Raw genomic sequence first — 27,983 nt, forward strand, 5'->3', positions numbered from 1 at the left:
ATGTGATTCCCTATGGCCTACCTTAAAATTCTCTCTCTCTCTCTCTCTCTCTCGTGCATTTGTCTGATCGTTCCTTTATTATTTAACCTTAAAATTTGTAAACTGATTCTTCATAAATTAATATTGCCAGTGTTGTACAAATGTAAAAATAAGAAACAGGATAGCAAAACCAACATTTATTGTTCTCACAAATTCACTGAGGTAATGTTAGCAAAAATCTTCACACCAGTCTTGCTTTGTAAATAAAAATTAGAGACTAGGAGGTAGCTTAAGTACCAAAAGCAAATAATTTAATTAGGGTCACAAAGACAGAAACTATGTTTTCCACTAACAATATCAACTAAAATGTTCATCCCCCAACTAAAATAAAATATGAAGAAAATAAATAATACTGTAATGTGTGATAAATATTCACATATAAACCATCACCATTCAAAGTTGAACTGGTTGAACGTAAAACTGAAACAGGACTACAATAAAAGGCTATAACTCCATTTCTGTAGCTCAAAACTAAGTGAACTTGCACCCAATATTAAGTATTTTCTTAATTTCCATGGAAACACAAAGAAATCAGTTTAAAAGCTGGCCATGAGAGGGAATAGCAAGGGAACAAACCCCCTGATAGGTCATTCATGGCAGCACATTCTGACACATTACTGGTCAGACTAAGATGATCACCAAATCCTAGTTGGACTTTGATTGGCTTTAACTACTCAGGCATTATTCCTACATTTTCACAGTATAAAATAATAACCCCCTACCTGGCATATAAATAATAATAAAATAAATAAATAAATGTAAAGAAACAATTGGTAAACATAGGTAGACATCAGAATACATAGTTCATATCCATCAAACTTCATAAGCCTTTCATCCAAGAGAAACTTTGATTATGATATAAATATAAGTCCATGCAGCATATCACAACTTAATGTCCAAATATCTAAGGCCACATAAGAAAGTTTATTATGAATACAAAAAGTTCTTATTGCTTTTGGTCCCTGTATTTTCAAGTGCATTTAGAAAAAAAATTTCTTGCCTAGATTCATAATGATGTACAGTCCCAGCCAGAAGTAATAACACAGATTTCATTCACCAGACACTATAATGTTCCCCCAGCCAGAAATTATACTCTAGATTTTATCCCTCACTACACACTAAGATATTTCCTCATTTTCATTTGGTTCACTACAGTCAGCTATTTCACTTCCTATTTGACAAATTGTTCTGAAATTTGTAGCATCATTTCTAACTGGTACTAACATGTTTCCCTTCCTGTATTTTCTGTTTAGTAGTTTCTGTAACTTTATTGCAATTTGGAAATTATAACAAAGCCAGTAAGCATTAGCAGAGCTTTTAATTATCACACAACTTCATTGTAAGTACACACAGCCCTTCAGTATCAACACCCTTCCATCATTTTCTTTTTGTAGTTTAGGATATCTTACTTATATTTAAAAGACATTACTGTCATTTATGTAAAGTGAAATTTAGCACAACTTTCAGTAGTGTTTTGCAAGTTGATTTTCTGGCATTTTCTTTATCAATACACAGCACCTTTAAATATTTTAATTTTAGTACCATTAAAAACTTTAACCTTTGCATTAGTAATGGTAATACAGGCCAAGAATCCTTTGCTCAGAATACTCAGGGTTGGGAGTGTTCTCGATTCCACGTTTTTTTCTGAACTTTTGAGTAAACACATATTCTTTTACTTACAATGGAATTATGTTCAATAAAATCCAGTTCAAAACACACTGATAATACTATCAAGTGATTCAATTTAATATAATTGTGTTGTTTCTGTGTTATACTGGCACAAAAATATAAGTTGTAATGTCAGTACTTGATGAAATCTGAATTTTGACTAACGAGTTTGGGAATGAGGATGCCTAACCTGTATTAGTATTCTAAACTTATGGAGATAAAATTATCTTTTAAAGTGTTCTCCTAACAATTTATTCCTCACAACCTTTGTTATTTTTCATTTACATAAATTAATTTAAAAGTTAATTTAGATATAAGTTGAAAAAAAATCCTTAAGTGCTTGAAGCTAAAAGCAACATTTAATGTCTGTTTTTATACTATGGCAACGTAGAGAAACAATAATCTAGCATTTTGGTGATGCAGCAATTCTACACACTGACATTTATGGTCACCTGGAAGATTCTTTTGTCATTTATAGATCAACCTAATCTGGAAACAACCAATACAATAAGGCAGCACAATTTTCCCTTCTATATATACTGTCAAAACAAGTACAGTATTGAATGCATGCATGTGTGTGTGTGGTGCAAAATTTTGAAAGATTGTTAAATATGCAAAAAAGTACACACATCACACTGTAATATTAAACACACACACACACACACACACACACACACACACTCATTAACATCTCTGAATTAAATCTCATAGGAACACTTTTTCAGCTTTCACACCCATTCTTCTTTCCCTCCCTCTCTTTTTTTTTCCATCACACATCATAGCTGGCGCCAACCTGAGTCTCATCCAGGAAGGAATTAACCACAGCAGCAGCAGACTCCTCCGAGAGCCACATGCAGGAGATCAGAACAGCTTGGACAAAGCCAATACCTATCCCACCCACAACATCAAGGATGTGGTGGCGGTGGAGCAGGACACGGGACACACACACTGCACTGCCCCACACTACCAACGCCACTGTCAGCGGGAAGAAGAGGTCATACTGGTGTGGTAAGAAAAAAAGAATGACAGCTGTGCATTGGAAGAAAAACAGAATTACTGCTGTCTATTGTATTGGAAGAAAAAAGGAGCTACAGCTTTGTATTGGAAGAAAAGATCAGTTACTCCTGTGCATTGGAAGAAACTAATGTGGTCTGGTTTGGAGGACAAGAGGCAGATGTAACATAGTACTTCAAATGTTGTAGAAAGAGGACTACAGCTACAAATTATGAGGAAAAGGCTTAATGTCTGCCTTAGAGAAAAAGAACAAAAGACTGATGCAATATAATAGAAAAGTACTTCAAATGGTGTGGAAAGAGAATTACTGCTACATATTATGAAAATTAGGCTTATGTGATTCATCTGATGTCTACCTTGGAGGAAAAGAAGAAAAGAATGATGCAACATAACTGAATAATACTTTGAATGATGTGGAAAGAGAATTACTGCTAGATATTACGAGAAAGAGGCTCATGTGATTTATGTGACATATGGCTTGGAGGAAAAGAAGAAAAGACTATCATTTTAAATATGAAGAATGAGAATAATGTTGACTGCATGACCTAGTTAAGAAATCACTAATAAATTAAACAGATGTTCTAAACTTATCACATTTGGTTAGTTAGATAGCCAAAAATATTAAGAATTTCCCTGTTCCTCTGATTTTCTTATTGTCTTAAGATCAGTTTTATAGAGGACACAGGAAAGCAATGCAATACAAAGATTTAATTTTGTACCTTATGATCTGATCTATCAAAGTAGTGAAAAATCTTGATCTATTATACAATTGTTTTAGTGAAGAAGCACCAAGAGATGTACATGTAAACATTCTATTAACAATTAAAAATCTTTATTTATTGTACAGTTTTATGAGTGAATCAGCACCATGGACTGACTGCATACTGACTAACCTGTAGAGGGAAGAGAACGCTGAGCATGACAGCCCGAGTGCAGTGACCCGATGGAAAGGAGAATTTGTCCACCGACACTGTGGCAAACATTTCACTGTCCTTGTTGGCAACTGGCCGCCTCCTTCGTGTGATTGCCTTCACCACCGACACCACCACAATGTCCACGATCAGCGCTGCCAGAGAGAGGAAGGGCATGTATAACTGTTAATGAGCTAATTAGCCAGCAATATAAAAACAAAAAATAAAACCCTATATTGTATTGTATACTAGCTCTAAGTAAATCTTCAAATGTTCAGATGATATGCATATAGTAAAAAAATTAATGTTTGCCATATCATCAATATTGCAGCTATGACATATATGCATGTGGTATCTAAATGGTACAGTAATTGATGTCATGCACCTACCAATAAATAGATTGACTAGTAACTGTCGAATAGAGGCATCCTGAAGGAGGAAGATGAAAGTGGCTGTTCCAATCAACCATGGGATTCCATGACAAGAGTACTGCAAGAGACATGATATAAATTAAAACTATAATAATTTTCTATTTTACATCTGCTATCCTCACTTTCTATGATTTCTCACTTTTATTTATATATTTGCCTTTTATTTACTTATATATATATTTTTTTTATTTTAATTAATTATTTATTTATCTTATTTTTATATTATTTAAATAATTCATTTACTTATTTTTTTTTCTGAGCTTCATGATCTTGCAAGTTCACTACAATTTTGTTATTAAAAGATGCAGTTATCAGTTATTTGCTGATATGAAAGAAAGTGAGCATGTATAACCTAAGTTTTAGGATAAATAAAAAAAAAACATACCTCCAGCCCCTTCAGTGTTGTCTTGTGTCTGCTCAGTGGCCCGTATTTCATGTCCACATACTTGACAAACTTCTCTGTCATGACAATATCCCAGTCCAGCAGCTTCTTCAGGGGCTTTGGTACCTCCCTCTTCTCACCCATGGCTGGTGTCTCTGAAAGGAGGAAAAAAAAAAATGTATTTTTTTTTGCTGTATTCAAGTTTGTAATTTTCAACCATGCCTAAGCACCACACCTTCATATATGTCTTATTTTGGCAAGCTGCATCCTTCAGATAATCATTCCTAATTGACTCCATGACATAAATTGTGTATATCTTGTATAGGTTTTGCAAGTGATGTGAAGGTAACAACACTGCTATACCTCCAACAGACTTCGAGATCTAGATAAGGGAAACAGGATGCTGTGATAGTGATGGCATTTTCCAATATGTGATTCTCTCTCTCTCTCTCTCTCTCTCTCTCTCTCTCTCTCTCTCTCATGTATAGTAACAGTTTTGAACATAAATGTTCTAAGAGGTGAATGTAATTGTGGGCATGCTATATAGTCTCTCTCTCCCTGTCTGTTACACACACACACACCGTGCAAATCTTTACAGCCCATTACCAAGCCATAAGTACCTAATATAAAACCCACACATGCAACTTAATCTACTCCACATCACACAATCTGAGATAAACCATGAAATGCATTACCTCACCACTTATCTCTATCCTTAATAATCTAATCTTCCCTGAGAGAGAGCAAGAATCAGTCACAAGTTTAGACCCTTCTTTCAATTCCCACACAATAACACAATAAAAACGCCCAGTAACCATGCATAGGCCTTCTTTGTATACACATTTACTTGATTTACACACTGCCTCGCTGAATCAAACGTTCTAACCTTGTATATGAACCGGTGGGGATAATGACAAGCAGATGAGCTCCCGCTGTCAGCTGATAGGAAGAGCGAAGGTCGAGTAGCGAGTGCCGAGTTATAGTGACTCTTAAGTTATGCCGAGTGTGTGAACGGTATTGCTATAGATGAAAATGACCGATGATTATATCCGAGCTGAGAGGACTGTTGGATGTTTAAAATTAGTTGGGTTATCTTCATGCGAAATAAGTTACCCGTTCGCAAGGGCTTAACCCTTTCACTGCTATTTGTAATATAGTTTCTTTAATCACACACCAGTCTGAAACATTCCTTTTTCTTTGTGTAGCCATTTCCAAACATTACACTGGTTAGACAACGCAGTCTATCCTTCTAATCCCTTTGTCTTGTAGATGCTAGTAAAGATCACATATAGTGTGACTTGTATATCGCGATGAAAGAGTTAATAATATCTTTTGGGACTAGTGAAAGCTCGTAAAATAGATAAATATGTAAGCAGATGCAGGGGCTAGCGATAAAAAAAAAAAAATTAATGAAATCTAAACTGAGTAGACTTGGATGTTTTAATAACGGGATTATCTTTGTGTTGATGTAATGTTCATCATCTTTTGTGATTAATGAAAACTTAAAACAGACTAAGGTGTAAGTATGGGAGGTGCTGAGGGTAAATCCTGCTGTATTTCAGCCAGAGAAATGTTAGGGTATCCATTTCTAGTAACTTCCATTATCTTGAATACTTGTCTTCCATTTGTGGTATTTGCAATATTTATAATATTTCACTTTGAATTCCAGGCTTCCTAGTGGTTTTAAGGAAATAAGTAAATGTAATACCGAAATATGGAGATAGGGGGCCGTTGAAAAGTCATCCCTCCACTTGCCAGATGACCGCGCCGCTCTCGTCACTTGTTACTTGTGTTCCTTGCACTTGGAGGGACTGTTACACCTGTTTAAACTGTCACCTAGGAGAAGAATGGACACTAGGTCAAGAGGATGAAGAAAACGCTACGTCGAGATTCCTGACCAATTAAGACAAGATCAGGCTAGAAAGACCTGTAATTTTCATATTTTATCTTATCCTGCGGTTCCTCCTGCACCATGTCCGGGAACGACGTGGGGAACCAGGTGATCCTTGCCACGGCGAGCTATGACCACACCATCAAGCTGTGGCAAGCCCATAGTGGCATCTGCCAGAGGACTCTCAAGCACCCGGAATCGGTATCCTTTTGTGGCTTGACCGAGAGTTACAAGTTGACTGGTGTAAGATGCTGATTGCTTATTTATTGTTTATTTATTTTTTTATTGTTTTTTTTTTTATGGAAATAGCCCTAGCCTACTAATTTCTAGACAATCACGATTTATTTCTTGGATAAAAAAAAAAAAAATATATATATATATATATATATATATATATATATATATATATATATATATATATATATATATATATATATATTTTTTTTTTTTTTACTGATTAGATAGTGAAGGGCTTAGCAGCAAAATCATTGAACTTAATTAATCTAAACTTAACTTAAACCAAGGTAACTTATCCCTCAGTTGATACTGCTAATGTAATTAAGGTACTGGTAAATTTTAGGTGATTATGTTTAGATTAGGTACTGATAGATGGAATGACTGATTTGATATGATACTTTCAGATGAATGACTCATAAATGTGAGGTACTTTGTTTAGACTAGTTGGTTCATTGAGTTACTGAGAGGTTAAATAACTCCTAACTGCCTCATAACAATCTCCTAGCTGCCTTGTAACTGTCCCCTAACTGCCTCACAACAGCCCTTAAACTGCCTTGTAACAGTCTCCTAACTGCTTTATTAAAATCTTCCAGTTGCTGTCATGAAATCTTGGCTACAGTGTACTAATATTCTTCTGACTGCCATGTAATGATTTTTTAAATGTGATTACAATACATATTCCAACAGCTGAACCGATTAAGTGCATTAGCTGTTGAATATTTTGTAATCAATTCACATTATCTTACTACTGTATAGTCCTTCCAGAATATGAAGTCCATTTGGGCATTGGCTTTCTCAGGAATTTACCAATCAGTTACGTTTGATGGGTCAGCACATCAAAATTTTCTTGTCAGTAGATAGACACAGATGAAATTGATGATAACAGACCTACCCAGTGGTATAAATCTACGCATTTTTGTTTTCTGTATTCTTCATTTTTCCTTAATTACTAACACAGCAAGTCAATGCCATGGAGATCACTCCAAACCGTCAGCAGCTTGCAGCAGCAGGATACCAACACATCCGCATGTACGACCTCAAGTCCTTGAGTGAGGATCCTGTCATCAACTTCGAAGGCATCAGCAAGAATGTGACAGCTCTTGGCTTCCAGGAGGATGGGAAGTGGATGTTTACTGGGGGTGAGGACTGCACAGCCAAGATATGGGACTTGAGGTATTGTTTGTGTGTTCTTACCTAATTGTATTTGTACAGGATTGAGTCAAGTTTGTAATGTCCTGTCTTTTAGAATTAATTTGTCATATTTATCCTTAAAGCTTTGAATGCGCCTTACACACACAACTTTATCTGTAAATGCATTCCATTGGCTGATGGGTCTGTCAAGAAAACTATATTTCCTCACACCTTTTTTCATTCTTTTTTGTACAATTTTTTTATTGTGTCCTCTTGGTGTTGATTATTGTGGCACCACAAAATCTGTGATATCAATCTTTACTTTTCATTTTACACATTTTTACATCATGATCATGTCACCTAATTTTTGTCTCGTTGAGAGTTTCAGTTTGTCAAGCCTTTCTTCATTGCTAAGATCTTTCAAGTCTGGTCCCCATTTTTTATCTTATTATATTTTTATTTTATTATATAGTCTTGCGGCACAGTTTTTAAAAGCTCTACAACCAATGTCTGTGTTACACCTTGGTTCTAAGAGTCTGTTGCTATGAGAAGCATGTCTTAATACAATATCTGTCTGTAATTCAAATAGTTGTAATAGTTTCCTCAAGTATTCAGGCTTCCCAGTCTTCATTGCCACATATGTCATAATAAATTTTGTATATGATTCTAGCCTTAACTGGAAACCAGTGTAGTTCAATGAGAACTGGTGTGATCCTCTCATAAGCTGGCAAGTTCATTGTTAATCTAGCTGCCTTGTTCATAATAATTTGCATTTTCTTCAGCTGATACTTAGACAAGCTATAATACAGAGAATTACAATAATCTAATCTATTAATGACATAGTTATGTATGAGCATCTTAACAGAATGTACATCTAAATATTTCTTTATGAAGGCAATATTTCATAAATTAAGTCGTGCCACCTTTACAATACCATTCATTTGTTCATTGAAATTCATATGTTTATCAATAATCACACCTAAGTCCTTTACCTTCTCTGATATATTAACAATATTTCCATTAATATTAAAACCATGCAAACAATTTAACCTTCTCAAGACTCCCTTCTTACTGATAATCAAACATTCTGTTTTATTTTCATTTGATTTCAGTTGTTTACTATCCATTTCTTGAAATCTACTATAATTCTAGTCAACAGAGTTTCATTGTCCAGCACATTACTGATAGACAAATAAAACTGAGTATCATCAGCAAAAAGATTAAAGGCCACTCCATGTTCCCTCAATAGAAATGAAAGTTCAGTGGTGTAAATACAAAACAACACAGGTCCCAGGACACTGCCTTGGGGAACACCTCTTCTAAGGGTACCATGTTCAGAGAAAGTGTTTCCAAACTGTACACAGTAATTTCTGTTTAAATAGTTTTCCAGGTAATATAGTGCCCTTTGAAGAGACCTCCTGTCCCTTATCACAGTGCTGACAATGAGTTGGACCATCCATGTTTGTAAGATAATTTAATTAACATGGGGAAATGTAGAGTACAATCCTGTGTACCTCTGGCAACACACAGCTGCCATGAATGCAAACAAATAGAGGAACTTTTCGTGCTGAACACTGGCGCCCAACTCCTCTTCTTTTCTCTGTCTGCTTACTTTCCTCCTCCTCTGTCTCACTCACCAGCAGACAACAGGTCACAAGCAGAAATAATCAGTGATTGCCTTTTGTTTATCGAGGAAAAAGCCCAGTAGCCTCCACTCTCATCCTAAAAACTCAAAAGAATATATTACTTATGTTCAGTGGTACTTCTTCAAGTAAGGAATACATCCCTATAATCAGATAATCCTCCTAAAAACTCAAAAGAATATATTACATATGTTCAGTGGTACTTCTTTAAGTAAGGAATATATCCCTGTAATCAGATAAAAAAATTGAGATTGTCTTTTCCCTGTCAGATCATACAACTTGCATGTGTCAAGGATCTTCCAAGTGAACTCACCTGTCACCTGTGCCTGCCTACACCCCAACCAGGCTGAGCTCTTTGTTGGGGACCAATCAGGTGTTATCCACATCTGGGACATTAAGACTGAACACTATGAACAGTTGGTGAGTTCTGTGTACAATCCTCTCCCTTTCTCTTTGTCATTATCCCCCTCATCTATATCTTCATCTTCCCCCTCATCAGTCTTCTCCACTTAATTCTCTATCAACTTTACTTCTCATCTTCATTTTCATTCTCTTTCAGTTGATTATGAAAAGTCCTTGTCTGAAGATACTTTTCATCCTCTTCCTTATTTTTATCCTCCTCCCAACATTCACCCAACACTCTTGATCTTTTCCTACAAAAATTATTCCCATAAGATTTCTTACACTATAACATTACTTCTTAAGAAGGGGGTACCTCTTAAGAAGGGGAGGTACCTCATAAGAGGGGATTTTGGATCCATAATACCTATATAAATTCTACTCTCTCTCTCTCTCTCTCTCTCTCTCTCTCTCTCTCTCTCTCTCTCTCTCTCTCTCTCTCTCTCTCTCTCTCTCTCTCTCTCTCTCTCTCTCTCTCTCTCTCTCTCTCTCTCTCTCTCTCTCTCTCTCTCTCAACCTTGCAGATCCCAGAAGCAGATGCCAATATTCAGAGCATCGCCATAGACCCTGAGGGCACCTACATGGCAGCCGTCAACAACCTAGGCAAGGCGTACGTGTGGCGGCTCTCAGGCGGCACAGGAGAGAGCCCCACCACCCTCACACCTGCCCGCTCCATCCACGCACACAACAAATATGCTCTCAAAGTCAGGTTCAGCCCAGACTCAACGTACGTTACTTGTTCTTTCTTTGTGTTCATGTCAGTGTTTTGTGGGATTCCATTTCTGAGTTAAAGGTGCAGTTCCTCTGTGCTGTGTATTTATATGTGAGTTTCTTTGGCCAAGTTTTATGTGTTTTTGTTGCTTAGCATACATGATTTGTTCTTGCTTTCTGTATTCATTTTTTTTTTTTCTAGCTACAGGATATAAATACTTAAGTATATTTCTTAATTTACTTAATGAATAATATTAATACATAAAACACATCTGATACATCGCCAGCAAAATAACAACCATTACACAATCTTACTTTTCTTTTCCAGTGATAATAATTGCAAAAATTTTTGTCTTTAATCAACATTTAAGAATTACAGTAATCTTCATACACAAAATACACACACCATAATTTCAGTCATTTGTAGTCCTTTATTCTTTGTACAGGAAAACATGCATAATGTCTGACTAATGGCAATTTATGCAATTTAGGTTCACCTCACAAAGAAGCACACATGAAGTTGTGCTGCTGCATTTTACACCAATCATATTCAGTTAGAAGAAACATAATCATAATATCAGCATCACATTGATTCAATTAAAATTCAGTAAGAAAACTACACACAGAACACAACACAATCTCTTTCAATACAAAACATAAACATCTACATGTATCAAAATAATAAACCTAAATATCCTATCATTGTTCCTCCTCCTACCTTATCATGAAATAATTGATTTCAAGACTGCATTACAACTTATAAGCTCCTCTTACTTTACGTGATACCGTCCATCTTGCCCACATCCAGCCCCAGGCCAGGCTTCTGTCTATCAACATCTACCTTTCCTTCCTGCTGGAAGTTTGCCTACATTCAACCTGTTCCTATAAAGGGAGACCACTCCAATCCCTCAAACTACCATCCTATTGCTTTAATTTCCTGCCTATCTAAAGGTTTTGAATCTATCCTCAACAGGAAGATTCGTAAGCATTTATCACTTCACAACCTTCTATCTGATTGCCAGTATGGATTCCATTGAGGACACTCTACTGGTGATCTACTTACTGAGTCTTGGTCATCCTCTTGTAGAGATTTTGATGAAACTTTTGCTGTTGCCTTAGACATATCAAAAGCTTTTGATAGAGTGTGGCACAAAGCTTTTATTTTCAAACTACCCTCCTATGGCTTCTATCCTTCTCTCTGTAACTTCATCTCAAGTTTCCTTTCTGATCATTCTTATACTTATAAACTAAACTGGAAACTTCACATCTCATCTCTAGCTAAAACAGCTTCTATGAAGTTAGGCGTTCTGAGACGTCTCCGCCAGTTTTTCTCACCCTTCCAGCTGCTAACTCTGTACAGGGGCCTTATCCATCCATGTATGGAGTATACTTCACATGTCTAGGGGGGTGGTTCCACTCATACTGTTCTTCAAGACAGGGTGGAATCAAAAGCTTTTTATCTTATCAACTCCTCTCTTCTAACTGACTGTCTTCAGCCTCTTTCTCATCACTGCAAGGTTGCATCTCTTGCTATCTTCTACCACTATTTTCATGCTAACTGCATGCCTTCCTTCCTCCCTGGCCTTGCTGCACAAGACTTTCTTCTTTTTCTCACCTCCTATTCTGTCCACCTGTCTAATGCAATAGTTGACCAGTATTCTCAATCTTTCATCCCTTTCTCTGGTAAGCTCTGGAACTCCCTGCCTGCTTCTGTATTTCCACCTTCCTATGACTTGAACTCCTTCAGGAGGAGGTTTTCAAGACACTTATCCTTCAAATTTTGACTACTGCTTTGGACCTTATTCAGGTACTGGCATCTCAGTGGGGCTTTTTTTTTTTTTTTTTTTTTCTTTCCAGTTCCCCTCCTACACAGAAAAAAAAATAGAACTGCCTGTGGTTCTCACTTTCAGTTTCATTTTTGTATTATCTATGCTTCTCCACAGCAGTGACTCATTTGCTACTGTAGGGATAGGGTTCACCAGAAACTTATTGAAATTGGAGATGAACATTCTGTAGCAATGAGATACATCATTGCACTAGGGAAGAGTTTTTCTTTTCTGTGGCACATTTAAGACAGATGATCATCTAGACCCTTCCTGTGGCAGCATGATGGTGACCACCTCAGCAGACCACACTGCCCGAATTTGGAAGACCGCTGACTTCTCCCAGATGACAGAGTTGAATGAAAGCAACCAGCGGTGGGTGTGGGATGTGGCTTTTTCAGCTGACTCACAGCACATCATTACAGGTGAGTGCTGTGGGTTGTGGTGTGAGGTTATCACCAGTATTCTGAAATGTTTTTGCACTCTCACCATGTCTTTTTCCAAAGGCCACAGAGATGATTAGCTGCATTATCATGAGTATTTCTCTTGTTAGTAATTTAGAAATCTCATTAATCTATCACTTGAACTATAAACACTTTTAAAAATCTGTGTCACTTCAACTGGAGCCTATTGAAAGTAGTGGAGGTGTGATGCAGAAGTGTTTCAGAATATGATCCTATGTGTGCATAGGTTTGCTTAAGAAGGAACTTGTAAAAGCCCCATTAGAAATTTAAACTAAGAGATAATAAAGATTTTTCATAATTTTTTGCTGAATTATATTTCAAGCTTGTGCCTCTTGATTGAAGCCTTGTGTCATATTGTGTAACTGGGAAAGTCTAAGGTTGAATTAATGCTTAACTGTCTAGTGATTTCCATGTTGGAGTGTTTAATATTCTACATCTTCAGAGCTCTAGGGACTGGAATGATAAAGCCCATAAAATATTTTATTTATTTATACATTTATTATATTAATTTGATACACAAATTTCTCCAATCAAAGATAAAGGAACAGACAGACAACAAACAAAAATAAAAGGAAAGGAAAACAATCCAACAATTTATTGAAGAAAAAAATAAGGCATCCTTGGAATACAGCATCCCTCTCCCTCACAGGTTCCTCAGACAATGTTGCCAGGCTGTGGTCCGTGGAGAGCGGTGAGGTGAAGAGGGAATACAGCGGCCATCAGAAGGCCATCTCTGCAATAGCCTTCAAGGATGTCTTGTACCCCTCCTGAGACCCTGCAAAAAATGATGATCAGAGAAGGAGAGGAAGTTGTGGAAGTGGCCTTCAATCAAAGAGATGATAACAACTAGATGGAGAGGTACTTTAACAAATCATTCTTAACAGGGAAGGGATGATAAGAGACTTGATGGATAAAGGGAAAGTCATGTTGGTAATCCATGATGAATACAAGAGACATTGAATTGTAACTAAATGAAGATAGAAGTGATGAAGTGGATGTGAATCATCAATGCACACCAGGGGAGAGTTGTTAGGAATGTAATCTGCAACTTTTTGTTTTTCTACATGTTTAATTGAGGTCAGTATTAGGAATGCAGTGGTGAGAGAATATTGGACACTGAACTTCACCAGCATGATGCTCAAATGATAAATGCTTCCTCTTGGTGTGTTGCTTGAAAGATAATACTTGTTCCCCTCAAACTTGGTGATCAAGAAGCAGGAGTTCCCATTGTTCATAAGCTGTGAATTCATATTTTTGTGTGCTTGATAGTTGGGAGATACCACATTATGATCCATTTTCCTGAAGTAAAAAGATACTTGAAAGATTTGAGACTGATGTAGAGAGAAACTTACAACTTATCAAATTGCAGGACATTGTATTAGAATGAGACTGGAGTGAGGAAATATAGGGTACAGGGACAGGAGCATATGGAGATTTTCATACCATGACTACCTCTTTGAAGGGCTTCCAAGGAACAGTTATCAGAATAGACAGCAGCCTTCCACAGTGGATGGTGTTGTCACAATTCTTTTCTAGTCAAGTCTGCTGATTCCTGCTCCTTGGAACTCCTACAAGGGATGGCCATGAGAGTTTACATTTACATGTCTTCTTTCACCTCATCTTTGCACACTCTGGTTTCGTGCACTACTATCATTGAAACCATTGTTATTTCATTCACGTATTCCCTCCAGGTGACAAGACCATCAGGAAGCAGGATTGATCATGATATTGTGAAAGATGATGGGTGTGAGGAAAACTTGAGAAGCAGGTATAGAGTAAATGAAATTTACTAGGCAAGGTGACATACAACAGAGTAAAGTGCACCACCATTCTCAGTATGGTGCCATTATAGTTTACTAATATCAGAGAGAGTAACCTTTGAGGGAGGGAGAGTCTTTTGAACCTAGTTTACCCCTTGGCTGTTGGAGCAGGCAGTGTTAATTGTGTGCATCCTTTTACCATATTGATTATCCACTTGTCTCAGGAGTTGCAGGCCAGATATTGTTCTGTGCAGCTTTACTTGATTCCTATACCATGTCCAGAGTGAGGGCACTGCTTGCTGTTGAAGTTTGCCTCACACCCAGCAGTCTTCTGTGATAGGTCCTGTACAGTTGTTAAGTTGGCTTTGTAACTAGGGTGTATGGCAGTAAAGTTTCTCTCTCTCTCTCTCTCTCTCTCTCTCTCTCTCTCTCTCTCTCTCTCTCTCTTTCTTTCTTTCTTTCTTTCTTTCTTTCTTTCTCTCTCTCTCTCTCTTTTCTTTCTTTCTTCCTTAACCCCTCCCATGTGCCTCCCTCCTTCCTCAACCCCCTTCCCTCTCTCTCCCCCCCTCACCTACCCTCCCTTGTACTTACATTTCCAAGCATCAGTGTATGGTGGTGGTGTTCATGCAGTAATGGAGGCACTGAATACAGCTAGGGATAAGTGTAAATATTTTATTAATTTGTAATATAGTTTTATAATAATGAAGTGCAACTACCAGTGCTAGATACATAAACAAGTTATGTACACAGTGATGATGGATGGGATAAACTGTCTGCAGTCTCAGGTGGTGAGTGCCTGCAGCGGCACTGATGCTGCAAATGTAGGGTGACTGAAATCCATTCTGGCCTTGGTGATCATCTTAGCTTGATCTGTAAGATGTTTGATTTGGATTTGTTTGTCCTGCTAGAGCTCTGATCCCCACTGCCAAGTTATCCCATCTGCAGATATATTTCTCATTGTTTCAATGAAATGCAGGAAAATCAATTTAAAGATGGGAAAACTAGCATGAGGTATTCCATGGGAATCAAATCTCAGGCAGGACACAACATATGTCTCACACCTTACTGACCAGGCCAAAACAACTACCAAAGTCACCAAAGTCAAAGTGGATTTCAGTTGCCTTTGTCCTTTCTCTATACAAGGATGACCAAGAAAGGAAATGTGTGTTGTTTCAATTGCAGTGTGTAAATGTACTGTGTAATTTAGTTTCTTAGTCTGCTGTAATGTCAGTGTTTTGAGGAGGTGAAAGGAAATGAGTATAAAAAGGTGGGTGTATTCCAGCAAGTTTGTACAGTTACTTCATCAGGGGAACACAGTAAATTATGGTGGCAGCAAGCTGTGTGAACCAGGACATGCAGACAACAATGCTCACTAACTGGAAGTCTGGTGAGGAGTGCACAGCCTGACACACAGCACACCAGCACTGAACTTACTGATCCCCTGAAGAAGCACCTGCAAAATCAAACCCAGACCTGAACTAAATTACAAAAGAGAGCATTCATTCACTACTGCTGTACTTCCAGAACTTAGTGATTTTCTCTCATGGCTTTTGCAATTATGACATTCTATCTTATATAAAATAAATACTTGAAAGGCAGCATAATTGCAGAAGTCAAGTCTATCTAAGAAATACTGTATGTTAATTACACCCACACAAATATTACTGAAGACAATTGAAATCCATTTTCATCCCAATAAATGACTGCAGGTGTGAGATTACAGTAAAATTACAACCATTAACAAACTTATGATCACATGGCAGTAGTACATCAGTTGACTGACTGACTGAGTGATTAACTTTGGCTCAGACTGCTCAGTTCTGGTCAATAAATCCTGCCAAGAGACTCTTACTTACGCTGCCTATGAGCATTGGGTATGACAGCCGGTGAGTTACAAATATATTAGGTCTGCAGTGCAATGCAAGGCAGTGCAGAGAAATGTACAATACAGCTTCATGAATAACCAGCATATCTTCAGTTACGAAAGATTTGTGGAGCACAACCCAATACCCTAAACTGTTTTCTTTCCATCCATCAGAAGTCTCCATATATGAACCCCACTAGTCTGAAAAACCATTTAACATTGAATTCCAAACACATTAAACATTTGGCCTGTTAACTGTAATGGGGTCAAGGTTTGGAAGACATTCTCCAACATTTGGGGAAAACAGATTATGGGAAGCATTGTGTTAACATCACAGCAGCACTACATGACAGTTAAGGAGAAAAGGGGAACTGCAGGCACCTTGCAGGGCATTTTTTTATGTAAAACCAATACTAAAGGCCCGTCCACACGACAGGCAACTGTATGGCGGGCACTCTGATTTGTCCGTAATTCTCTCGCATTGAAACACTGTTACCAGATCAAACTGTCCAATTAAGGCAGCCAGCAGGTACAGGCAGGCGAACGTATGACTTGGGTCAGACGGCGGGCAGAGGGCAGTCAGAGCTGTACCAGGCAACGTCAGCCAGCGGGGTGTTCGGTACAACAACATGGGACGTAAAAATCGTAGCTGGACAGTTGAAGCTGAACGCATAGCTTTGTGTACAATAATTATTGCTATGTGCAAGAAGAAAAAGGACAGGAGAGAGAAGAAACAATGGTGTAAGAAATGGTTGGAAAATAGAGCAACATTGGGAAGTCACGTGACCCTTTTATGTGAATTACAAAGTGATCATCACAGGGACTTTCACCACTATATGAGAATGGACCCAGATACTTTTTACAGACTTCTAGCAAAAGCACAACATCGGATTGAGAAACAAGACACCAATATGAGGGATTTCATATCTGCATTAGCTCGACTGGAGGCAACCCTCTTATTTCTCAGCACTGGAGCCAGCTACTCATCACTCCAATATTCTACACGAATTTCAAAGCAGAGTTTCTCACAAATAGTACCAGACACCTGTCAAGCTATATATGACGAACTGAAGGATGAGTATTTGCAGGTAATGTGTGTAGTGATTAAAACTATTAACCCATCATATTATATTGCAGAGATAATGACATCAGGGTTTACACTCTGCAACAGTAGTAGTAGTTACTAGGACATCAACAATCACAAACTATACTCATGAATAATAATATCAGTTATGTTAGTTATTTTTCCCACAGTCACTTCAATGAAAATACATTGAACTCTGTATAAATCTATTAAATGCTGGGTTGCTTCCCTTGTCCACTTCTCCATGCTGGATAGACAATGAGTTCACTCCATCTAGTTGACAACTGATACAGATACCGATGGAGGGCATGTGTTGACTTGTAACATCGTGTATCTGGCAACGTGATTCTTAGTCTCGAGCCTATTCAGTGTCTCAACAACAGACACAGGCACGGGCACTTCGATGGTTTGCCCGTGGTTTTCTCGTCTATGACGTCATCTACACTCGTGACTGCCATCCGCACACAAAATTGGTAACAGTGTCTGCCCGCCATGCATTTGCCTGCTGTGTGGATGGGCCTTAACTTAACAAAAAAAAAAAATCCACCTGAATGAAATACATACATAAAATAAGATTACAATACATGATATACTGTTGCATAATACACTGAAATGTAAAAACAGCTGGGAATAAGACTTCACTTAAATGAATAATAGAAATTCACATGAACTGAATAAAAGTATAAAATGTACCTGCCAGTACACGCCACAGTATTTCCTTGTGGCCTTGTTTGAAAGACTAAATTACAAGGTCTCTCAAAAAAGAATTTTCATTTATTCACTACTTGCACTGTGTTAACTAAATGTCTTTCTTTTCAGGTTGTGTTCAAAACCGTTTTTTCCTGAGAGTTTTACAGCCTAGCTCAACTATGACACTCAGTTGAGCAAAGAATGAAAATTGATCTTCAGTACAAACTTAAGGAGAATTTCCACGATGGAAGTTCTGGTGAGTTCCATGACTTTCAAACTTAACAATTTTCTTGATTGGTGGTATGGATGGAGATCTCTAAGACCAAAGTGCTTTTGACATTCTCGCCGAGTCTCTACTAATGATTTTGTCTCTGGATGCAATTTTCCAATTTTCGTTCATTGCTCTACCAGGAATGTCATAGTTGAGCTAGGCTGATTATTCTCTCAGGAAAAAAATTATGTTTTGAACACAACCTGAAAAGAAAGAAATTTTGTTAACCACAACATAAACAGTGAATAAATGAAAAACATTTTTTTGAAGGGACACCCTGTACTTCCTATCTGCAGGAAGTAACTTTGATATATAAGCAAAGTAAAGCCCAGAGCAACAAGTTACTTGTGCTGATGTCCCTGTATGACTGATGAGAGCATTTGCCTTGGCAGTAGCCAACTCTGGCAAAATAAAATGGACTAGAACTTTTGTAGCAGTGCATAATGGAAGCCAATCACTGCAAGCACAAAATACTGGTGTACTTAACCAAATGTTGACCTCACACCAAGTTGTCATTTCCTTACTTGTCAATTTTGAATTGAAACTGAAGGATAAAACCAATTATCATTGTACAGTTTCTCCTTACAGCTTCTAAATGCAAACATGGAGTGGTGGTGGAAGAATGTATAAATGCCACAAGGTTTGCTCTAAGCAGTGTGGACTGAACCACAATGCCAACACAAACGTGCCGAATGGCAGCTGATGGATTCCTAAAGGCATTCCCATAACCCTTATAAAAACAGTAACAATGATCTTATTGCAACTGCATTTTTTTTCCTTGTAAAACACATGGATACATAACTTCATGGTAAGAGAGAAGTTGCTGCTAATTAATCTGAAAACTTGCTTGGCATCGTTATCAAATTTTCACACAGGTAGAACTTCACCTTACAGTAAAGTGGGTGAAGATGTTATATGTATTAACCTTTTCCATAAACCAAAAAATCAATCTTACAGAGCAGAGAGCGAGCTTTGAAGGTATTCTTAATGATAAAACCTTATAGAGCAAAAAATACAACAGTCCTCTTACTCGTACTAATAACCAACTCATTCGAAAACCTCAATTTTTAACAAAAATCCCTCAAATCTTTCATACATACTGCAACCATCTTCACATAAACACTCATAGCACATCTCTTCCTTACTTGATCATATCCCTTGTAATCGGATCACTCTAAGGCTTCAATCACAAGAAAACAACATATTCAGACAGCTATCCTCATAAAAGACACTGCAAACCTTTTGCACCCAACCTGATTTTTGTTCTATAACAAAATGATAACTATAAATCTATTTGCATGAGACCTCACATTCTTAGGCAACAATATCTTGTGTAAAATATCTGCAACCCTTATAGCTTAACCTGCCAATTATTTTCTTGATTTAATCTGGTCACTAACAACCTTTCCAATATCTTAATATAAAAATCACATTTCTGAGTATATTTCATAACTACAAGCTAATTGCATTATTTCCTCATAAACATTTCATGGCTTAATTCTATCCCTGATAATTAAATAATTCCCTTCCTTAAATTATACAAATCTCATCTTCAAAGTATCTTTCAATGCTTTCACTTACCTTGCAATTCTTCCGTCCCACCTTTTCTTATTCTCAACCACTGCTTTCCTCTCCTCTTCTACCACCACCACCATCTCCATCACCTCTACCTTCTCCCTAAATACCCCACAAGACACTTCTCTCTCTACTGCGAGTCTTCAGAGGGCTGATCATAACATTGCTTGCCTCGGATCACTTTCCCCTTGGGCAGGACATCAGGGTAGGCCTCACGTGGTGGCACCAGCGACAGCATCAAGAGGTGCCTGGAGAAGCACTTGGAGGCTCGGAACTTGTCATCAGTGCCGTGAAGGAGATCCAGAACACCCAAGACTCCATAACACTGGTTGAATCTGAAGAGAGAGGTGAAGTGTGGGATTGTGAAGGATAAAAAATCAAGCACCTTACACATCCTCCTTACAGCTTCTAAATGCAAACATGGAGTGGTGGTGGAAGAATGTATAAATGCCACAAAGGTTTGCTCTATGGTATGGATTGAATCACACCACTACAAACTTTAAAAAAAAATAAAAAGATATCCCTAATTTCAACTAAAGGAAACAACAGGTGAATGTGAGAATAACTATAGTACTGGTTGAAGCTGGTGGAAGGGCAGAAGGTGAAAAGTGAAGTATTGTAAGAAAGCAATGAGTAAAAATATTTGATTCTATCTAGAGGAAGCAACTAGTGAATGTGATAGTGGTAGTAGTAGTAGAAGAGACTCAGGATTCCATAGTACTGACTGAACCTGGAGGGAGGGAGATGTAGTAAGAAAAGAGATATCCGTAATTCCAACTAAAGGAAGATTCTGGTGAATGTGATGGTGACAGAGTCTGCTTGGACTTCTTAGCATTAGCTGAACCTGGAAGTGAAGTGAGAGGTTGTGTTGAAAGAACCTGATAAGATACCCCTAATTCTATCTAGAGGAAGAAACAAGTGAATGTGGTAGTAGAGGTAGATGATTCTGTAAAATTACTGAGAAACAGAAATGAGAAAGGCACAAAGGGGAACAGATGTCAGACATAAAAAGATAAATTCACTTGTAAATAAAGAAATATCTGATTACAACCTATGACAATTAAACAGTTTGTAACTCGGTGAACACCAGATTACAAAGGATTTAGAAACCAATCAATGAACCATAAAGCAGAGGACAAAATAAGTAAGATGTATTATATGTATGGCCCTATCAACTTTGGTAAATACAATCGTTTCACCTGAGTTAGTACATATACGGTATCTTCACTTCTAAGGGTTTGCTGCTACTTATGTTTATCTTTGTAAGGCTTCTGTTTTTAAGTAACACTTTAGTGAGCATTTGGCACAAAATTTTCAACACTAAATGGAAAAAAAAAAAAGATACTAAATTCAAGTATGAATAAGAAAAATCATTACCTATACAAAAAGAGGTGACAGAACAGAACTAGGAAAGGAAACAAGTTGCACACACACATCATAGTAAAGACAAGTAGAGAGAGAGAGAGAGAGAGAGAGAGAGAGAGAGAGAGAGAGAGAGAGAGAGAGAGAGAGAGAGAGAGAGAGAGCAGAACAGAACAGAAGGGAGCAGAGCAAGATCAACCAACAAACAATCAACAATCTCACTTGAGGTGGTGGAAATCATGAGCCTCAGGGGATGGGAAGAAGGGCAGATGATAACCACTGTGGGCGTTGAGTGTGCTGAGGAGGGCCAGGGACACCCACAGCCAGATGGTAGCCACATGGGAGCCCATGAGCAGTGGCCCCAGGAAGACAGGCATCATGTTGGACAGGGCATGCTCCAGAGGGTGGGCGTAGATGGCTGTGATGGAGATGGGACTCTGCCACTCATGGTGCATCTTGTGGAAGTGTTTGTACAGCATTCGGTGGTGGAACAGTCTGTGGGGAAGAAGTACCAGAGCGTAAGAAAATAAAGAAAATAGACTGCAAGAAGCCATCAGGTCTACACATAGCAGTCTCTGGATGAAACACCTACCAATTTCCACCTATCATCCTCATCCATTAATAGTTCCACCAATCAGTCTGATCCATGAATTTTTTTCATCTTCCTTTAAAGCTCCCTAATGACACAGCACTAACAAACATCACCGTCATCAGAAAGTTGATGGTTAAGTGATTATTAAGCTAGTCAGGATTATCAACAGTATAATGGAGAAGATATGAAAGAAAGGCATACAATATAGTTAGATGGATAAATATTTGCTAATGTGACTGTTTATTAGCATTACTATTTCAAGCAACCATACCACACATAAAGTTACAGCTAGACATCCTTCCCTATTCAAGATTTTTGTTACCATATATCATACAGAGAGAGAGAGAGAGAGAGAGAATGAGGGAATAGAATACACTAAAAAACAATAAAAGAAATCAATAAAAAAAAAAAAACAGACTAAAGAGAAGTGTTACCTGTGGGAGTAATAGAAGCCAATCTCCTCCATCAGGATGCAAATGATGAGCTCAATGATGACCCAGTGGAAGGTGGGCAGTTGCCGTGACTCGTCCCAGCCCCGAAGCCGCAGCAGGTAGAAACACGCCATGCTGAAGGGGACGCCCACGAAGATCTGATTGAAATTCACCCACAAGATGCACTGTGGAGAGAAGATTAATAGGTGTTCACAGGACACAATTAAAACAGAGATGCACTGGTAGAAGAAAAAAATAAAAGGTTCACTTGCATGGGATAAGTAGAGAGGCAAGTCAAGGGTGCAAGTTATTTGCTTCAAGTTACTAGCTATATGTAAACATGTGCTTAACAATGAAAATTGGCCAAGTCACTTAAGAGGCAAGTTGCCCAGCAAGTTCCCAGGCAAGGAAAGTGAACAGCCTGCAATTATATTTTAAGCCAACTTGCTTCATCTCCTCTCACCGTGGCAACCTACTTGTCTATGACTTAGCCTGTGTGAATATGTACTTCCTCTCTTTCCTCTCCAATTCAGTTGCATGACAGGTATTGTGCAAGTAACACACAGTTTGTTCACAGTAAAATGTGGTGTTGCAGAGTCTCAGACATGCCTACAAGGCAATGCAAGGGAACTCACATACAAGTTTGAGATGTGTAAGGAGTGTTTGTGGAACATGCAAAGTGAAATATATTGAAACAAACAGGCATAACAGAGTGCTCTCAATGATATCTATCAAAATAAAACTGAAAAATTTTGGTATCCTCAAGTACTTCTAATAGTTTACTGCACAATAGATTCAACACAGTGGTCATCAGCCAAATTATCCTTTCTTTCATCCCTCCCAGCATCCTACCCTTGCCATACCTTGATCAGCTTCCAGGTTTCTACAGGCTCATTTGTACCAGGCTGTATCTTGTAGCGCTTGAGGATAGCCGGGTAGCCCGTCATGTCCACAAAGGTGTACAGGAGACCCACTGTCCAGTACACGACATAGGACACAATGGTGGTGCCTGCCAGGGTCACACGGTGGTTAGGGTGTGAGATGGTGCAGGGTGAGGTGTGGTAATGGGTGGGGTGTGGTAATGGGTGGGGAAGGAGAGAGAGAGAGAGAGAGAGAGAGAGAGAGAGAGAGAGAGAGAGAGAGAGAGAGAGAGAGAGAGAGAGAGAGAGAGAGAGAGAGATGGCATGTCTGAAAAAGCAAGATGAAGCTATAAATTGGGTACTTTAATTATTATGTATTATGTGCAGGATAGGGTTTGAGGGTGCCAGGCGTGTGAATGTGAATTGTACAAAAGAAAATTATTTGAAAGTTTAAGTGGGAAAGAAATGACTGAAGTGATGACAACTCAATTAAAAAATAACACAATAAATAAATAAACAAACACTAAAAGCATAATGAGTCTAAGGTAATTATTGCCTTAGAGAGCACAGCTGAAACAAAACATCTACACAAATATATCAATGAGCATTCATTTAAAGTGTGTGTGTGGAGAAAGTTTTCACCAGTCACAGTTTTAATCAAGATATCAGAATTGTTCTACAGCAACTACAAACCGTAATTTTCACCATTCAGAGAACTACAATACTTTACAAGCCAATTCCATTCCTCCACACTCTTTCTTCTAACTCATTCCTCAACACAACCATCCCCATTTGTCCTCACCTACCATAGCATTACAATCAACAAACCACATATGACAACTTCCAATGCTACCTATCCTTCACTCCCCTTCACTCACCATAGACCATGAAGGTGAAGGGGTTGTCTCCATAGGTGTGGAGGATCTTGTCCCATTGGTGCTGCCAGAAATCACCTGATGCACCCCAGAAGTGCTGCAGGTGACTGGTGGCCACACACAAAGGAAGTATTAGTACAGTGCCTGCCTCACTTCTCAATGTCTACTTACGTAATCCTCCACTCTTGTTCTTTTCCTGAGCCACACAAAAACATGTATGGAAAAGAATAAACAGAAAATACATGACCTGATTTCCAGTATTAGTACAGGGCCTGCCTAACTTCTACACCAATGTAGAATCTACTTAAGGTCAGTGATCCTCCTATCTTGTTCTTTTTTCATGTCACACTAATACACATACACAGAAGTCATTAGTCCTGATCTCCACTCCACATCTATAAGGCAATCTCAGTATTCACAAGTCTGTTTAAGAGTTTCATTTATCCACAGCTATCACATCACTAATTTGTCAATCTTGTAGCATTTGTAAATCTAGTTACTCACATGGACTCAAGTGGTTAAAAGCTTATCAATACTGAGTATGCCTTGTATATATATACTGGAGCTGAAGACAAAACATGGAAAAGGTGAACTACAAATACAGATTCCTAAAAAAAAACTCATGAATAACGCATCTATTTATCCAATACCTGAACAGTCCAAATATCTATCTACTTATCTATCCAAACATCTGGGGGCTTCAAGGAAATGGTCCTGTTCCGGTATTCCCTCACTACTGGTTACAATATCCTACGTCATCTCCTTTTCTACAATACTCATCTCTTTTGTTTATCCACAAAAATGCACATGAAGCCCAATAAACTTTCCTCTTGATTCAGTCATACAACTATTGAGTCCTTCCACTCCATCATCCTACAACTCTCCTTTCATATCCATATCCTCCTCCTTTTTACCTTTTGCAACCTTGCCACTTTTGCTTGGCCTCCACTAATATCCTCAGCATCTAACATTACTCCACAACCTTTACCACTTACAATCCTCTACAGAACAAACTAACTTTCTCTCATCACCTCTGCTTGCCCCCATACATATCCTCAGCTTCTCCTTCTTCTTACTACCACACTGACAGAAAATGTTAATAGCCTCTCATCACCTTCCCTTGCCCTCCACACCCCCACTCACTAGGTCAAGCTGTTACGCAGGGCCACAAAGACAATGGTGCTGGAGCCAATGATGAAGAGTGCCTTCTTGAGGGTGGACCACAAATCAGCTGGTGCAGGGGAGGCAGGCCGCTGCACCATGCCCTGGTCACCCTGGTAGGTCTCTGAGTCAGCCATTCTGTAGAGAAGTGGCAGGAAAGGGGGATAAAGTGAATGCATGTGTAGCTATTGTGTATGTATATTCCACCAGCCCACAGCCACTCACTCCACTAGGGGCAGCAGGAAGGGAGAATTGTGCAAGTGCATAATATATGTATTCTACCAGCCTCAAGCCCCTCACTCCTATAGGGATGGCAGGAGATGGAGGTTATGAGAGTGTATATGTACTGTACCAGCCCCTACCCACTCCTGGAGGTTTATCTGGTGAGTGTGTGTCAGACTTTGGTCAGAGCAAAAGGGCAAGGTTGGTTTATTTATAGAATGTTTCCTTTGTTGGTGTTTTTACTTGAAAGGGCATTACACTGCCTTGTTTTGTTGCTATATGAGTTTACCTTACCCCTTTATTGAGGTTTTCTCATATCTGTGCTGCCTAACAATACACATAATTATTGTTAAACTCAGCCATGCAGCTAAATTTGACGGAATACTCTCAAAACTGTCAAAGTATATCTATTCATGGCTATAAATAGTCCTGGTTTGACAATACAGTGAATGTAAATGTTATGATGGTTACCAATGACGCAGTAGTGGTAGGCCAGTCATGGAACATTGAAATCCACCTGTGCAGCATCCCCACAACTTAAGAGCATCATAAAAACACCAAGAAATTGGATCTCACACACACACACACACACACACACACACACACACACACACATATATATATATATATATATATATATATATATATATATATATATATATATATATATATATATATATATATATATATATATATATATATATATAAATAAATAAGGACAAACCAATCACCAAGGCTCCTCGTGATTAATCTTTTTTTTTTTTCTATTTTTTTGGGGAGTTCATTTGAAAAGTCCCTCTCTATAACATGGTCAGGTAACAGATACATGACAGTCAGCACAGTCTCAGGTTCCAGCAGAGATAATGCTCCCACCACCAAACATAAGGTCTTATTTTCCCTGGAAGCTCTATAGACTCAGTGCTTTCCCACACCTACAAAACCTGGACTTGTCACCACTCTAAGCTTGTTGAAGAATAGGAGTATGTGATTTTGACAGTTGTATTAGGAATTACCACTATTTGAGAACCAGTTTATTTCCATCACCTGCTGTTAAAGAGTAAAAGAGTGTCATTTTATAATATAGAATTACCTGTATTCGACAAGCAATTCACTTTTATCTACTATTTAAACTTCATCAAACCTGAACGCATTAATTCTTGTCATGTTCTCTCCTTATTCAACCTTGACACACTGTCATCATCACTTATATAATGAATCTCGTCATACCTCACTTCATCACTCACTATTATAAAGTTCAAAGCTAAGCAAATAACAAAACTAAACATTACCTTAAAAAAAAAAAAACTCAATCAACAAAAAAATAAATAAATAAAATTAAATAAATAAATCATAATAATGTCAAAAAACCACAAAATCAATCTTCACAACAAAAGAAATCAAAGAAGAAATCAAGTAACATCTTAAACTCAATTTAGCCGAAAGTCTGTATCCTTTGTACCTCCTTTGTTGCTTCATGAGGGAGTGCGAGAATGAGAGGGGGTGGGAGAGGGAGAGGAGGGCTGGAAGAGGTGATTCAAAGGCAGCTGAGTGGTAAAGAAAGGAGGAGGAAAGGGGGAGAAAGGGAGAGGGTTGGAGGGAAGGAGAGGGGGAGAACATGGGAGAGGTTAGGAGGGAGAGGGAGAGGGAGAGGAAGAGGGGGAGGAGGAGGAGGAGGAGGAGGAGGAGGAGAAGAGGGAGGGGGAGGGAGGAGGAGGAGGGAGGCAAAAGGATAGTCTTGAGAGAAGGATATGGGAGGAGAGGAAGAGGTAAAGGATAAGAGAGAGAGAGAGAGAGAGAGAGAGAGAGAGAGAGAGAGAGAGAGAGAGAGAGAGAGCAGTCAGTCACGAAGAAGCAAGGTGAACAAAGACACCAATGAAATATTTATAACGCCACACTCCCACACCACAAATGGACAAGCCAAACAAGCAGACCAGAGGGGGGGGCAGACATCTCCCTCACACGCACCACGAACCAGCGACGTAAATTGATTTTTAATGATACTGCGACGCCAATATAAGGGAGAGAGGAGAGGGGGGGACACACACACACATAGGCAGACAGACAGACAGACAGACAGAAGCACATGCATTCACACAGACAAGACATATGATGGTAATGGTTCATGTGCGTGTGTCCACGTGCATGTGTATACTTAACCACCACTTTGCACTGAAGGTTGTTAAGTCTCCTTTGTTAACATGAAGTAGTTACATGGTTTAGCAAAAAAATCGAATATCTAGCTATCCTGATATTAATTTCACAGTCTAGTATATGTTAAAAGGTGGTATTAGTTTGTCTACAAGTGTGACTAATGCCTGACATGCATTAACTTACTTAGAGGAGATGCGGCACGAGGGCGCCAACCTCCCTCTTTCCTGTCGTGGTGTATACTGAGGTGTTGGGCCGAGAAACCGAGTTTGCGAGTTGCCAAAAGTTGCTGTCGCTACCCAGCTGCAGATAACATTTAGTCTTTACAACGGCACGCCTCAATG

General features: G+C 38.5%; 3 protein-coding genes across 4 annotated transcripts; 1 reads left to right on the forward strand and 2 right to left on the reverse strand.

Annotated features, from left to right (window-relative positions):
- Window positions 1–161: 161 nt before the first annotated feature.
- LOC135109232 (polyisoprenoid diphosphate/phosphate phosphohydrolase PLPP6-like) lies at window positions 162–5,491 on the reverse strand. Its single transcript, XM_064020450.1, has 5 exons — window positions 5,332–5,491; window positions 4,449–4,600; window positions 4,022–4,121; window positions 3,615–3,787; window positions 162–2,707 (listed from the first exon to the last, which is right to left on the reverse strand). The coding sequence occupies exons 2-5, from the start codon at window positions 4,587–4,589 to the stop codon at window positions 2,477–2,479; spliced, it is 645 nt and encodes a 214-aa protein (XP_063876520.1). The 5' UTR covers window positions 4,590–4,600; window positions 5,332–5,491; the 3' UTR covers window positions 162–2,476.
- On the forward strand, window positions 3,671–18,009 carry LOC135109229 (target of rapamycin complex subunit lst8-like). 2 transcript variants are annotated; one of them, XR_010272614.1, is made up of 8 exons: window positions 3,671–3,805; window positions 6,115–6,537; window positions 7,532–7,746; window positions 9,617–9,767; window positions 10,271–10,473; window positions 12,563–12,705; window positions 13,394–13,602; window positions 14,436–18,009. XR_010272614.1 is itself a non-coding variant. In XM_064020448.1 (7 exons), the coding sequence occupies exons 2-7, from the start codon at window positions 6,418–6,420 to the stop codon at window positions 13,513–13,515; spliced, it is 954 nt and encodes a 317-aa protein (XP_063876518.1). In that variant the 5' UTR covers window positions 3,671–3,805; window positions 6,115–6,417; the 3' UTR covers window positions 13,516–18,009. The 2 variants fall into 2 exon arrangements, 1 of the variants encoding a protein (XP_063876518.1); XM_064020448.1 differs by having other exon boundaries at window positions 13,394–18,009.
- Window positions 15,163–27,953, reverse strand: LOC135109228 (fatty acid hydroxylase domain-containing protein 2-like). Its single transcript, XM_064020447.1, has 7 exons — window positions 27,826–27,953; window positions 25,252–25,407; window positions 24,112–24,215; window positions 23,237–23,382; window positions 22,377–22,558; window positions 21,573–21,845; window positions 15,163–20,323 (listed from the first exon to the last, which is right to left on the reverse strand). The coding sequence occupies exons 2-7, from the start codon at window positions 25,404–25,406 to the stop codon at window positions 20,119–20,121; spliced, it is 1,065 nt and encodes a 354-aa protein (XP_063876517.1). The 5' UTR covers window position 25,407; window positions 27,826–27,953; the 3' UTR covers window positions 15,163–20,118.
- Between the last annotated feature and the right edge of the window lie 30 nt (window positions 27,954–27,983).

This window comes from Scylla paramamosain, chromosome 18 (assembly GCF_035594125.1).
Source record: "Scylla paramamosain isolate STU-SP2022 chromosome 18, ASM3559412v1, whole genome shotgun sequence".
Taxonomy (NCBI): Eukaryota; Metazoa; Arthropoda; class Malacostraca; order Decapoda; family Portunidae; genus Scylla; species Scylla paramamosain.

Bases quoted from the DNA above. Each gene is read 5' to 3' on its own strand.
- LOC135109232 (XM_064020450.1), bottom strand. From the start codon at position 4,589: ATGGGTGAGAAGAGGGAGGTACCAAAGCCCCTGAAGAAGCTGCTGGAC. The intron at 3,788-4,021 runs GTAGGTGCATGA...TCTCTCTGGCAG, and splicing joins ACTAGTCAATCTATTTATTG to CGCTGATCGTGGACATTGTG. The intron at 2,708-3,614 runs GTTAGTCAGTAT...TTACCACACCAG, and splicing joins GCGTTCTCTTCCCTCTACAG to TATGACCTCTTCTTCCCGCT.
- LOC135109229 (XM_064020448.1), top strand. From the start codon at position 6,418: ATGTCCGGGAACGACGTGGGGAACCAGGTGATCCTTGCCACGGCGAGC. The intron at 6,538-7,531 runs GTATCCTTTTGT...TTACTAACACAG, and splicing joins CTCTCAAGCACCCGGAATCG to CAAGTCAATGCCATGGAGAT. The intron at 10,474-12,562 runs GTACGTTACTTG...TTCCTGTGGCAG, and splicing joins AGGTTCAGCCCAGACTCAAC to CATGATGGTGACCACCTCAG.
- LOC135109228 (XM_064020447.1), bottom strand. From the start codon at position 25,406: ATGGCTGACTCAGAGACCTACCAGGGTGACCAGGGCATGGTGCAGCGG. The intron at 24,216-25,251 runs GTGAGTGGGGGT...TGTGGCCACCAG, and splicing joins CTGCGTAACAGCTTGACCTA to TCACCTGCAGCACTTCTGGG. The intron at 22,559-23,236 runs GTATGGCAAGGG...TTCTCTCCACAG, and splicing joins AAACCTGGAAGCTGATCAAG to TGCATCTTGTGGGTGAATTT.